This window comes from Camellia sinensis, chromosome 5 (assembly GCF_055761805.1).
Source record: "Camellia sinensis isolate YWXY chromosome 5, ASM5576180v1, whole genome shotgun sequence".
Classification (NCBI taxonomy): Eukaryota; Viridiplantae; Streptophyta; class Magnoliopsida; order Ericales; family Theaceae; genus Camellia; species Camellia sinensis.
The window spans coordinates 113,081,363-113,095,576 of record NC_138965.1 but is presented as its reverse complement, the minus strand read 5'-3'; the positions used below and the strand labels follow the sequence as shown (position 1 = coordinate 113,095,576).

General features: G+C 34.6%; 1 protein-coding gene across 8 annotated transcripts; it reads left to right on the top strand.

The window, feature by feature from the left end:
* The first annotated feature begins 116 nt into the window (after nt 1-116).
* LOC114304887 (uncharacterized) lies at nt 117-7,450 on the top strand. 8 transcript variants are annotated; one of them, XM_082869608.1, is made up of 7 exons: nt 117-430; nt 1,141-1,581; nt 2,002-2,263; nt 3,513-3,632; nt 3,708-3,767; nt 6,230-6,284; nt 6,947-7,450. In XM_082869608.1, exons 2-4 carry the CDS (start codon nt 1,180-1,182, stop codon nt 3,521-3,523), a joined length of 675 nt encoding a protein of 224 aa, XP_082725734.1. In that variant the 5' UTR covers nt 117-430; nt 1,141-1,179; the 3' UTR covers nt 3,524-3,632; nt 3,708-3,767; nt 6,230-6,284; nt 6,947-7,450. The 8 variants fall into 8 exon arrangements, with proteins under 8 accessions (XP_082725734.1, XP_082725737.1, XP_082725738.1 ...); XM_082869610.1 differs by having other exon boundaries at nt 119-553; nt 3,715-3,767; nt 7,011-7,450; XM_082869609.1 differs by having other exon boundaries at nt 119-553; nt 3,715-3,767.
* Nucleotides 7,451-14,214: the final 6,764 nt, after the last annotated feature.

Below are 14,214 nucleotides of genomic sequence, written 5' to 3'. Positions count from 1 at the left end.
GCTAGGGTTGTTTGATGTCTTTGTCCAAACCCATCCAAATTTAATTCGGACTTCTCAATTTTTACCCAAGCCCATACCGAATTTAAAAATATCTCATCCAAACTCTAAAAAAATTCAAACAGGATTGAGATTGCTTGAATTGTGTCCAACCAAGTTGCACCCCAACTTTCAACCAAACAAAGCTATCCTTGGGGAGTTGGCAACGTGGCATACAATGCATTTTGTTATTCTTTGTTTGTTTATTTATTAAACAAAAAGAAAACAGATTTGTTTTTGTTTTTTAAAAACAAAAACACAAAAAACACCCACCCACAACAACAACCTCCATCACCTCCACAACAGCATTGTTAAGAAGAGACTGAAAACAAAACCAAATTCCCCACATACCAATCCAAACCACTCTCGATCGAATTCTCAAATCGCCGATAAAGTTAGTGAATGCAAATTGTTTTCAGAAAACAATTTTCTGTTCTCTGAAAGTAAAAGTTTGGACTGCGTGTCGGTTTCTCATTGTTGAAATTACTTGATTTTGTTTTCTTATTTGGTTTGTCTGGTAATTTTCTGCTGCCATTTCTTGTTGTAAAGATTGCTGTTTTTTGTGGTGCAGGTGGACATAGTATGATGATCTTTAGGTTTAGGTTTATGAATTTAATGTTGCTTTTCCCATAGTTCATCTGATCACTATATTTGGTACATGTAATGTCTATATATATATAGAGAGAGAGAGAGGACTTTATATTTACAAAAATGTAGATATATAATATAGGTGATATCAATTGTGGCAGTTTCCATTAACATAGTCAGTACAAGAATTCAATGGAATGTATGCATCTTGTCTCGTCATATACTAGTTATCTGTAATTTTTAAATTACTTCAAGGTAGTTCTATCTCTCTCTACAAATTCCTCAATTGTTTCCAATTCTCTTAGTCTGTGTTTGGATCATTATGAATTTGAGTAGGGATTTGGAAAGGGAAATGAAACACAACATTAATCTCATCATTCTTCTGCATTGCTAGATGTTTTGATTTGTTCTTTTGAGTTTTATGATTTTTTATTTTTTTATTTTTTTTTGGGGGGGGGGGGGGGGGGGGGGGGGGGGCTATTTGGTTTCTTATTTTATGTTGTGATTGAAAAATAGGTTTCCTGCATTGGAATTGGGGCTGATAATATAGTGATCATGAGATACAAGAAAGGGAGCATTGTCGAGGTCCTGAGCAAGAATGAGGTGCCATCAGGCTCATGGCGTTGTGCTGAGATAATCTGTGGTAATGGGCACAACTACACTGTTAGATACGAGATGGACCCTGGTGCTACAGATGAGGCGATTGTTGAAAGGGTATCTAGGAAGTCAATTAGGCCCTGTCCTCCTCCAGTGAAACTATCGGAGAATTGTGTTCCTGGTGATGTTGTAGAGGTGTTTCAGAATTTTTCTTGGAAGATGGCAACTGTTTCTAAGGTTTTGGGTAGGAATTGCTTTTTGGTTAGGTTACTTGGATCCTCCCATGAATTCAAAGTCAGTAAAGTTGACCTCCGGGTGCGACAATCTTGGCAGGGTGGCAAATGGTTCGTGATTGGAAAGGTAGTTTTTTTTCTGAATCTGTTTTAGGCTTGCAACTCAAATATTCCAGTGTCCGGTCTTTATTTATGTATTATTTAGGAGTTCTTGTTTTGAATTCTCTTGCTTCTGCTAAAATTTTCACCTTCTGCTTCCCAAATTTTCCACAAATCCGTTTATAGCTGATACTCTTATGCGGATATAATAAGTTAACACTTGAGAATAATTAGATTCAAGTTTATTTGGATATGTTATTAATGACATTTGAACTAGTTGATTTATTTTGGGGCTTCTAGAGCAATATTGATCATGTTCTATTTTTTTATTTTTTTGTCATACAATTTAACAATAGTTTTAATGGGATCAACTTATTTTGATTTTATCTTTCTTTCTTTTTTTTTTTTTTTTTTTTTTTTTTGGGGGGGGGGGGGGGGGTGCTAGCAGGGTGTTGGTAACTGTAAAGATGGGAAATGCAGTGAATGGTCAACTCTGAAATACAATCAATTGAGTTCCCAAGTTAAGAAAACAAATAGAGGGATGAATTTCCCTGTAAATAAGGAGCTTTGTGCTGCTAAGAGCAATAACAATTTCCAAGAATCACATATTGTTTCCTCCAGAACTCTGAAGAGAGGATTGCCCGATTGTTATTCTCAAGTTGATGCACCTGCAAGAACTTCCCAGAAGTTTAGAGTAATTGCGAAAGAGGGTAGGTGTCGTTGTCTGCTTGCTGCATATCCGTCCCCTTTACCTGAAAAGATATATGCTGTTTTGTCCCATCGAGAAATGCAGGGTGAAAAAAACTGTTATACTTCTTTCAACAGCAGAACAACTCACTTTACTAAAGTCGATGTGGAGAGGGAGAAACCAAGCGGAGCTGTTGGGTGTTTGCATGCAATTAGCTTAGAACCTAATGATGCAGAAAATATTACATGCTCTGTGGCTAGTTGTAGCATTACTAGCAATGATTCCTTTAAGTTGCGTTGTAATTTTTCTAGAGGTCCTGTTGAAGATACTGAAGGAGATTGTAGTGATGCTGAGTCTGTTTGTCATAGGGGCTTTAAGGGAATTGTTTCCTTCCCAGTCAGGTGGAATTGGCCGAAGAAATACATAGGTTAGAGTTAGATGCCTACCGTTGCACTATTGAGGCATTGCATGCATTGGGACCCTTAAGTTGGGAACAAGAAACATTGGTGACAAATCTTCGCCTTTCACTCCATATATCAAATGATGAACATTTGATGGAGCTAAGGAACCTAGTTTCCACTGCTACCAGCATGCCTCTTAGTTGACAGGGAAAAAAGAAATCCCTTCCCCCTCACTTTATTCTCTCCCTCTTCTGTTCATTTTCTATGAGTAGAATTTGTTTTACCCTAGGTATAGTGATTGCAGTTCGTAAGAAGCAGATAAATTTTGTTTGTTTTGTTTTTTTGCTTCCATTTTGGTTATATAATTCTGTAATGGTCTTGATGAAATGTTTGTACCACAAACTTCTATAATGCAATGGACATTTCTGAACTCAACTTGTGGATCTTACGTCTGTTGGGCCGTTTACTGTTTAGTAAAAAGTTGGATATCCTCTTGGTTAATTCCTAATATATTTGAATGCTTAGTGCATTAAAATTTGCAAATGATGACTAGATGTATAGTTGCTAGATTTCATAAATTCAGTGTCAGATATACTCTTTGTTGTTAAGGATGTTATTATATGGGGAAATGCCATTGCGATAATGCTTACAGTTTTCTCTTTACTTGTATTGTATGTGTATTTTTCTCTTTTGCGTTAAGTGGAGTATGTAAAGTTCCTCAAATTTTGGAATTTAGGGGTTTTAGGAAAGCACCAATAATAAGAAAATTTTGTGGGTTCCATTCTTCAAATAGCTGATTATCTCCATACTGTTTGGCAATGTAAGTAGTAATTTTAAGGACATTATTGATGCTTCCCCTGCATTTTCTAGGGATGAAGTAGGAAGTTTGCACACCTTGCTTTGGGGTTTGCCACTTTCTCTTGCTGCAGACAAGTGTTCATTCTCAGCATCGAACCAACAACAAATAGGAGAGCTTATGATGAGCTACTGGTATGTTTAATGTAATTATGCTCTGCATTCTTTGATTTCAGGCCACCTCTGAGCCTTGAATGTGTTTCGCTGAAGGATGCAGAACCAGAGTTATGCAGCTGCCAAGGGATGTCCTGATATGTGACTACTTGAAAGGTTTTAATTTTGAACCTTTACCTCAGCTCATCCATATATTTTCATCTTGTTCTCGCTGCTGTGTGATTTCATTCTCCATATGTTGCAAAGTTTTTTTATTTGCCACTAGAGTTGATTTGGATAGTGATTTGTCTGTATTAGTTTCATTTTAGTTATGAATCTGTGGATTAGAATTTAGTTGAAACTCAGATGAAGATATATAAAATCTGTATTGAATTGTGTGGGTGGCACACCTATAATATACATAATAGAATGTAGGTGAACTCTGTACCATGACATCAGATGATGGTGTCTTCTTTCTTTCTTTCTTTATTATTATTATTATTATTATTATTATTATTTTGGGTAAGAGTTTTATTACCAAATAATAGAGATGTGAAATGAAGCTCAATACACAACCCTAACAGGTAAATAAAGATACGCCCTAAAGCTGCATCTTCTCTGACCAAGAGGCACTGTCATGTGTGAGAAATATATTGCCTATATTGTATTTTAAGAATTTAGAATGATTGTGATTGTGTAAATATTGTGTAATTTGTATTTCCTTTTTAGTCTTAGGGATTAGAGTTCTATATAAGTGGTGTACTCTTTGTATCAAAAATACATTTGAATATACAGAAATATTCAGAAACTTACATTATATACTACCTAGACTACAAAGACTCTCATAATCACAACCCAAGGACCTAGGTTACATACAAAGGACAGACAGAAGACTATCCTCTCATAAACCCAAAGGCTAGTATGCAAAACTAGCCTAGAAACATTGGCATCTCCACCTTGCCCTTGCTTTTGGAAAGTTTTGGCCTCTGCTTGAAGGTTTGAAGCATGGCTTCTTCAGTTTGATCGACAGATTTGCAAAGCCTTTTTCCATTGCTAGCTTTAAATATCTGATCTTCTTATCTAATTTCTGCTTGTTCTCTTCCCTTGAAGTGAAAGACTTCTCCATCCTCTTAACAATCCCATTGTCATAGGATGGACTGTTAGTCTTCTCCTCAAGTTTACTCTTGTTTTCATCCTGTGATGAAGAAAGTCTAATAGCTCAAGATTCCATCTCATTAAGAGTGGAAGAAATTGAAGTTTGTCTCTTGTCCTTACTAGGACCCACAGCAACCTTTTCCTTTTTTACTTCTTCACCCCCCGTTAAGGGTATGTACCATATATATATATATATAATATATTGTTATGTACTTTTGTGATTTTCCCCCACTTGTTTTTTCATTATATGATTGTTTTTTAGTCATATAATGGAAGTACACTTGTAGCACATTCCCTTTTGTTTTTTTTACCTTTTTACATCTTATATAATGAAAAAACAATCAAGAAATGTAATTTTATTTATAATACTTACAAGTGGGGGAAAAAAACAAAAGGACTAACATCACACGAGTTAGAAACCCAACTAGGTTGGCCTTTTCTATTTCGAATTTGATCATGTGCTACCTCCCTCAAAAACCTCACGAGTTTAAACTAACACATCAAAATAAAATTACAAACATCAGCCTAAAAGTGCACATTCAATATCATACATACATACATATATATATATATATATATATAATTATTAATATATTTAATGGATTGAATTTGAATTGAACAATGTAGATTTTTTTTGATAGATATCAAAAATAAATAAATAAAAATATGGACGGGATAATTTAAGTTAAGCTAATGGGATGGTCGAGCTGGGCTTACCCATGCGGGCTCTTACGGGCCGAGTTTATGGACGGGCTTGGATAACAAACTTTTGTCAAATCCTTAAATCATCTTTTGTGGATTGGAATGGGCTGGACACTTAAGCAGGTTGGAACGGATTGGGTGGATTGAATAATATTGGGCTTTTTTATTTGCAGGCCATTTGATGACCTCCAGTCCTAGACATTGGTTAATATCGGGATATTTTGGAAATAATTGTGAGTTGCGATGATTTACCGAGTGTCTATTGTCCTGGACATTGGTTAAAATAGGGATAGAAAGAATTTTAAAAATGAGTTTGGTTTCTTTCAAGTTGGTTTCTTTCTAGAATTGCAGGTTTTTACTTGTGCTCTATTTGGATTATAATCGCATCCTAATTATTTGGAGAAAAAATAGTTTTGAGCAAATCAAGCAGTTAAGAATACTCTCTGAGAAACCTGAACTGTGTGATAGATATAATTTTTCACTTAATAAAGAAAAAAATTATTCATTTTGATGCATTTAAAGATTGGCAACAAAGCTTCTTGCCCCCGCCCCTGCCCAACACTAAAAAATTAAAAAACTGTATATGTTATAATGATACATAGGGAGGATTTTTGGGGTTTATAGGCTGCTCAACTTTGTTTATGTATAAGCAGTTTTGTTGTAAAGCTCCCAAGCTTGCTTAAATTCTTCCTATAAACCAATAGAATTAGTGTTTTTGCCAATACAAGTGTCGATCATATTTCAAATATCTAATAATCACTTGGATTTTGAATTCTTTTCAGGGATTGCATGTCAAGCCAGCCGCTAGTAGATTTTCTGCGTGAGCAGTTGAACACAGTAAGTGTGTGAGATCTCTCTTTGTTATGTGCATTTGTATTGGTGGAATAAGGTATATATAATAAAGTGTGGTAATTCTTATCAATAGTATACTTTGAAGAAGCTACTTAAGCAAGTACATGCATTTTTTTTTGCCATGGACCAAAAGCAAAAATGCATGCTTAGTGATTGATACTGAAATAGGAATAAGATTTTCCTTGCAAGAAAAGATAGAGAAAGCATGTGTTATATTGGTTGGGATTGTAGTTGTCTCTCTGGGTACATAAGTATTGTTGGTATTGTTGGTAATGTTATACATAAATAAATTTCTCACCACACATCAACTCTTTGGCAAAGCTTTGGCAACCTCCACTGGCTATGTGTAGCAATGGTGGTACATTTACCATATGCATGGTTTTCATTTTTTCAATCCTGATATTTGAGCTTTCACTGTCGACATCATAAATTGTTTGTTATAATACATTACCCACCTGTTGTTGAAAGAGTTGCTGATCTTAGTGACCAGTTTTTTGAGCTTTTGACAATCTTAGAATTCTTGCAGAAGTAGAATTTGGCAATACAAATTTTTGGGTACCTCAATCAAATATAAAAATTTGTTTGTTTTTTTTCCTAATTATGCATGAAAGCAAGCTTTCTGTGGTATGTGAAAGAGTACTTGATAGGTGTTTGGCACCATCTATTTCTGGTGTTGAGGGATGTGACGACATGACCATGATCTTGGTGCAGTTCAAGAAACCCCATGAGTCTGCTGCTGCTGCTGATGCAGATGAGAAATCCTTGACTTCTGATCATGGAAATCAGTCTGCTACTGCAGCTGCAGATGAGAAATCCTCAACTTCTAACCCAGCCGATACTGAATTGAAACCAGCGGAAACTGAGTCAAGCCCGTGACAAGTTTATCAATGTGTCATCAGATTGCGTTGGCGCGAGCTGTAGTTCCAAGGATATTCAACAATCCTTGGTTGTCTCTGTAACTGAAGACAGATTGGCTGGTAAAGATGGGCCGGTTACAAATTTACGATTGAGATTCACTGTGTGGTGTGTTTTTTTCCTTTTTCTATACGATATTATAATTGCAAGTAACTTGTACAAAATAGATCTGGATCAAAGTTGTTCAACTGTCATCTAGTTTAGCAGTCTATATTAGCTTGATAATGGTTTTGATATACCCTGCTTGTTTTTTCTTCAAAATCATTGGTTCTTTTCTGCTGAAGATGTCGATGTTTTTTAAATTTTCCTTGTTTATGTTTCCAAACTAATGAAAAATTATTAGTGACAAAAAATGAAAATGATAAACAAGTTGCGGTTGAATTTTGTATTTGTGAAGGAAAATTAAAAGGAAAGAAAAAAGACATGTAAAGAAAATTAACTAGAAACTATAATGTTGTGTTTGGATTCAAAATTGGAAATTTAGTCAAGCCTCTCCATTGGACTTTTGTTTGGTGAAATAGACAACTTAATTTATTTTGTTTCATAAATTTCCAAGGAGGAGGCGCATAATTAAGTAAGGATAAGTAAAATATTGTTATTTTTTTCTTGGACAATATTGCAGGAGTAATATGTTACTGTGAGATAGAGTAACATGTTATTGTTTACAACAATTTCGACGGTAATAATTTTTTTTTAAGAATTTCATAGTCAACGTGGATCTTATTTGATAGATCTTGATGAGAGGATTCTAAAAATATTAATTTTATTAAAAATTGACATCTAAATCAAAAATTATATTATTTTAAAGTTTAATATTTAGTAATAGTGGTATGTGTTGGACTTTTAAAGAAAAATTATTTCTATTTGTCCATTTTATTATGAGGAAGTTTTGACCAAATTCCCCATTCAAAATTGGGAAATTTGATTATTAATCCCTCCGAGCTTCATTTTCTTGTTAAAAGGATCCCCCCAGAAAAAAATAGTACTTTTAAAACCCACTCATAATTATAAAGTCTTGTATAAAAGACAAAATTTGTTATTTGAATATTTTATTTGACCATTATATCCTCTGTTTCTTCTCTTTCTTTTACGACATCTCTCTATCTTCACCAACTCGATGGTTGTTCATCGTCTCCACCATCTTCTTCGTCTACCGACGTTGCTCATCCTCGCCGTTGACCGACAACCACCATTTTTATCGTCAAACCACCACCCTCTCAAATTTGATATCTACAAAATCATATTTGAGATTAATAACTTCAAATTTAAAATAAAAGAACTTAGATTTGATAGAAAAAGAGAAATCGAGATATTGTAACGAAAAATCAAGAATTTTTTGTTTGTTTGTTCATAAATCTAAAAGTACAATTTGACTATGATTTCTTAATTTAGTATGTACTCTGTTTTTTATAACAGTAAAATTTTACTCTAGTTAACAACATGCTGATCTGCTTAACGACAGTAAAATTTTACTTTGAATCATAATAAATTTTGCTCCGATTCCGAGTACACTTTTATTCTTTTTTATTTATTTATTACAAAGTAAAATTTTACTCTGAATCAAAGTAAAATTTATTACGATTCAAAAAAAAAAAAAAATTACTCTAAAACAAGTTGCGATGATGGCTTTACAAGAGAGTGCTATGTTATGAACTAAAGTAAAATTTTACTATTTGAATAACAGAGTATCATGAGAAGAAGATAGAAAGAGTATCATGAGAAGAAGAAAAAGAAAAGAGAGAGTGAGAGAGAACATAAATGGTGAGTAACACATACAAACACATAGAGAGAGAGAGAGAGAGAAAGCATGAACCATCAAAACTAGAAAGAGATAAAGTGAAGGCTCTCAGATCTGAGGTTTTGCGAATCGTCGCGAACCGTCATTTTTCGGTGATGAAGACTGTGAATGATCTCAGATTTGAGGTTATGGATGCAACAAGTGACGGCGGTGATAAAGACGGTAGAAAAAAAGTTCCATGGTGAGTGGTAGTGGTGCTGGTGGAGAGTAGCAGTAGCACCGATACAGAGCAACAGTGATAAGAGTGAGATAAAGAGAAGAGAGATTGAGATAGCAGAGAGTGATTGTAATATGATATACATGCATATATATGAGAGTATTATAATAAAAGAAACAAATTTTAAAATATTAAGAGGTTTTGAAAGGATTTATATAATTCTTATCTTTTTTAAGGATAAATTAGACACTAAGGGATCTATCACCAAATCCCTTTTCAAAATTTATTGATGAAAAAGGAAAGAAAGACGAAATTACTTATATATATATATATATATATATTATTAAAAAAAATATTATTATTATTTTTTTATAAGAAACTAAACTAACAAAAAATTGACAAATATATATTTATTTTCTTAACCAACCAAAAAAAGAGAGAAAAGTCTGTTTGGTATTGTTTTTATTTTTTATTTAATTTTTTAGGTTTTGAATGTCATTTTCCTATCATTTTGATTAATGAAAATTTGAGAATACAATGAAATCAGCTTTTGAGAACTCTAAAAATTGGTCAAAACTTTTTCCTGAAACGGGACATTTTTGAAAAAAATAAATAAATTCTTAAAACAGTTCTCAAAAACAATTATAACAAACAAGGAACAAGAAGTCTTCTAGAGTAAAAATTTTTGACTCCAAACCAAACAATCGGACCAAACCAAAACCAACCGCACCAACTGAATTTCAAAACCTTCCGTAACGACACAGTCTCTACTTTAATTACAAACAAGTCCAATAACTTTTAAATATTCACAAAATCATCCCCAAAACAACCAATCAACTTCCAAAGCTATAAAAAATTGAAACCCAAACACATTAAAAAAGTACACTGCGGTATCAAATGCTTTTACCATGTCAGGATCTCCTACCTTTTCTTTTCTATAACTATAACTATAAATGTATATTTATTGATGATATAACTATTTGAACACACAATCAAACCCATCATCAAAACACTCTCTGTTCATATAGTAGAAAATGGAGATTAAGGTTGGAACCGATGGAGATGGAAATTCAACTTACATTCCGGCGGCCTCTTCAGTCAACCCCCCTCTTCATCGATCAAGAAATGCAAGGTTCGCCGCACAAAAAAAAAAAAAAAAAAACCTTTAAAACCTTGTCTCTGTGTTCTTTCGATTGATCACGTTATTCTGCTTCTTTCTTTGTTTTTAGATTATACACATATATGCAATGAAAAACCCTTTAAACCCTCTCTCTGTTTCTTTCTGTTGATCTCTGTATTTTGCTTCTTGTTGTGTTTTTAAATTATGTATATATATATATACCAAAACCCTTTAAACCCTCTTTCTGTTTCTTTCCATTGATCACTGTATTTTGCTTGTTCTTGTGTTTTTACATTATGCATATATATGTAAGAATGTATGTGGGTATTTAATGTGTGTGTTTGTGTGTTTTGATTTTGTGGTTTTATTAGCTGCTCTGTTGGGTAATCGTCCAAACATTCATCGGAGGAGTGAAATTATGGGGAACCCATTAGATATGATTGAGATGATGATTGTCAGAGAAATGGAGAAGAGGAGGATAAGGGAGGAGATTCTCACGGCAGAGCAGCTGTTGCGGTGGCGAGAGCTGGAAGGGGAAGTTGTTAGGGAAATCATGATGGAAAGAGAGATTTTTATGCAGCAAGGCAGCCAAGGGTTGCCTTTGGCCGCGGATTCTTTGTTGAGGAGGCCGGATGGGCAGGGAATTCTGTCGTTGGGACAACGACATGGGTTTGGGATTGGGGAAAGGCCGGTGACAGGGTTGAGTTGGCAAGAGGGCCGGAGTGATGGGACTTTGTCAATGGTGAGGCGGGAAGGGGGCGGTGCTCTTGGTGGTTCTCTGTTTCAGTGTCAGCTCGAAGCGGCCATGGCCACACATGGGATTGCAATTAAGCCCACCTACGATCTTAGTAATGGACAAGTGCTCCCAATGGCCGTGAATCAAGAATTTGAGGGGGGATTTTGATCCAAACATCGCCTGAACAATTTGGTGCCGTTTAGGACAATGTAACAATTTTTTGGCCAAGGTTTTGATGATTGATTATTAGAGGGCATCTAAATAACTATACTTTGATATAGAGACTTGAAAATTTTAGTAACTGCAACGCGAAATGAGAAGGCCCAATGGCTGTGTAGCATAGTTCCATCAAAGGATCTAATTTTCGAGCTACAAATGAAAATACTTTCCTAATTAGTCCCTGAAATGCCCTTTTCAAATATTTCTTTCCCATTCTAATTTTTTTTTCTTCATAAAAAAAAAAAATTCTTGTAGTAATGTTGTATTATGTAATCAATTGTGATATCTCTATCTCCCTCAAATTTATTTATGCTTGCTTACATCAATTGGGTTCTTTTAAAAGCCACCCTTGTTAAAGTAGGGGAGGCTTTTTAGGTAACAGAGTATGTTCTAATCTCTTAGTACTCGGTTAATGATTTGTGAGGAGCATTGATGCCGTAAGGAAGGTGAAGATTTGAAAGTTGAAAAGGGGGCAATAGTCTGACATCTTCTTGTATTTTTCAGCTCGTTGAGCTCATGTTGAATTTGAGAAGGTGGAACATGGAGTCAGGTTGAAAGGTATAGAGGTGTTAAAAAGAATTTGGTTGAGCTTGCTGAGTTTGTTTGAATGCTTTTATTTTTATATGTATTTGTTTTATGTTTCAGGGGTTTGGGAGTTGTTTTTTTTACCAGCAACCTTATAATCACTCTGCTAGCTAGGGTTTTATTTGTTTTGTGGTGATAGCAACAGAGTCTTCCCTGTTTCTATGATGTACTTATATTTACTCTAAATAAATTTGTTTTCTAATTTTTTTTTAAAAGATTTATTTTCTTTTACCTTAACTGTTTTTGAGACCTTCTGTTTGAATATTTGACCAAAATACGAAAATTCATCATATAGGAGAATTTTGAAGTTCTTCTCCATTTTTGATTCAATCAAATACAATTCTCAATTTTTAAGTCAAGTTGATTTTTTATTCAACTAAAAAACATATGCTTGGATTTGGTTGATTGTACATTTCACAATTATGTGAGAAGAAACTCCGTTTCTCCTTTTGCATTAAACTCTCTCTATTATCTAGTAAGGAAATCCGTCGTATTATTTTTCTTTTTTCTTTTAATTTTTTGGAATGAAAAATATCTGTTGCTTCTTGATTTCTAGAATCTTAAATGAGTTTCAAGTATTGTGGTTGCACCTAATACTTTTATATTGAAATCATTTTATTTTATTTTTACATTTTTGCTTACTAGATTGAGCAAATTAGAAAAATCAGTGTGTGCATCCTCATCTGTGTTTGATGCTTATGTAGTTGGATTTATGTTGAACAATAATGCCAAAAGGAGAGGGCATTAGGGGAAAGCAATACAAAAGTGAACAATAATACCAACAATTCAAATCAGTTGCCTGTGCCCGTCCCAAGTGGCCGTATGAAACCAATAACTACATATACTAAGAAGAATATGCTCAGTTGAATAACTATATTAAAATATCTTTTATGTATAAAAATTATAAAAAATAACAAATAATCTCAATTGATTAATAACTTCCATATTCACTTGAGCAACTACATCTATGATGTGTTTTGGCCTAAATCTTCTTCACTTTAACAAGAGCGAACCACAATTTTGAACCCACCCGAAATGACCAAAGTTGTACAATCATTCCTTCGCGCAGCCTATTGTTCTTCACAACACGATTCCAACTTGTTGTAAGATTGTAAGTTGTACTTACTTTGTTTGATTTTTTAGGCATGTCCCACTTCTTAAGACATATATCAGAATCGTGGCCCGACGGTTCAATTAATTTGACTTCAATAGGTGTCTTATGATTTCCAGTTCTTGTGTTGAGCAAGTCCTTCTCTTCTTGCGTGAGGAATCCATTATTGATTTGACATAACGGCAAAGATAGACGCCCATGTGTATGGCTAAGGTCTGTACGGTATAATGGCTTTTCAATCACAAAATTCAATTCAGTACCATTCAGTCTTTCGATGTAATTCTTGAATTTAGCCGGCAATTCTGGTGGAACTACAGTCACCTTTTCAGTCATCCTCCTCTTCTTTGCCGTGCCCTTTTCTTCGTCATCACTGTAATCTCCATCATGGCGTGGCTGTTTTGAACAAACTTTCTCAGATTTCTGAACCATCTTCTTGATTTCATCCCCATAATCTCTATCAACTGAGAATCTTGCAGGCTTCGATACAAAGGACTGGTCAGGCGGCTTCAATTTCCATCGAATTTTGGTAGGCTTCTTTGTCATTGTTGCCTCAACCTCAGATATCTGATCAACTGGGACTATAACAGAACTTATATTCTTGCAGCGCTTGATGTTCTCTCTCATTGATCTTTTCCCCTTTGGGATTATAACAGATTTTCCAAATGGTGATCTTTCTCCATCATTATCATCATCATCATCATCATCATCATCAACATCAATAACAACAGAACATGAAGAAACAACACCATTCTTCTTCGAGTCCTCTCTGTCGACAGAGACAGAGACAGAGTGAGTATGATCATCGTCGTCGTCATCAGAAAGTGGCTTATGGGTTGAGTTGTGTAACTCAGACATAGTGAGCCCATATAAATCAACATTACTGTTCCTGACGAACTTCCCTAAGACCTTCAATTTCGTGTCGTCGTCGAGTTCGAGAAGACATTTTCTTGAACGCTCTACTTTCTGATGGTATTTGGCCCAATCAGATGAATTATCAACCTCCAACATCAACATCTCAATAAATTTAGAGAAACTCATGACAGCTCAAATTTGTAATTTGTGGGTTGGAGTAGCTATGGTTATGGATGTGTATATATATATATATAGATTTCCTAAACTGGGCCGATCAAAAAAAATATAGATTTCCTAAACTGGCTTGAACTGAAGCTTCCAAAATCAGATCTTGGAGATTCTAATAGCTGCCAAAATCAGATTTTGAACTGAGGCTTCCAAAATCAGCCATCCCTCCAAAACGACGTCGTTTTGTATTTTGT

Coding starts and splice junctions, on each gene's coding strand:
- LOC114304887 (XM_082869608.1), top strand. CDS start 1,180: ATGAGATACAAGAAAGGGAGCATTGTCGAGGTCCTGAGCAAGAATGAG. Junction 1,582..2,001: donor AATGGTTCGTGATTGGAAAG/GTAGTTTTTTTT, acceptor GGGTGCTAGCAG/GGTGTTGGTAACTGTAAAGA.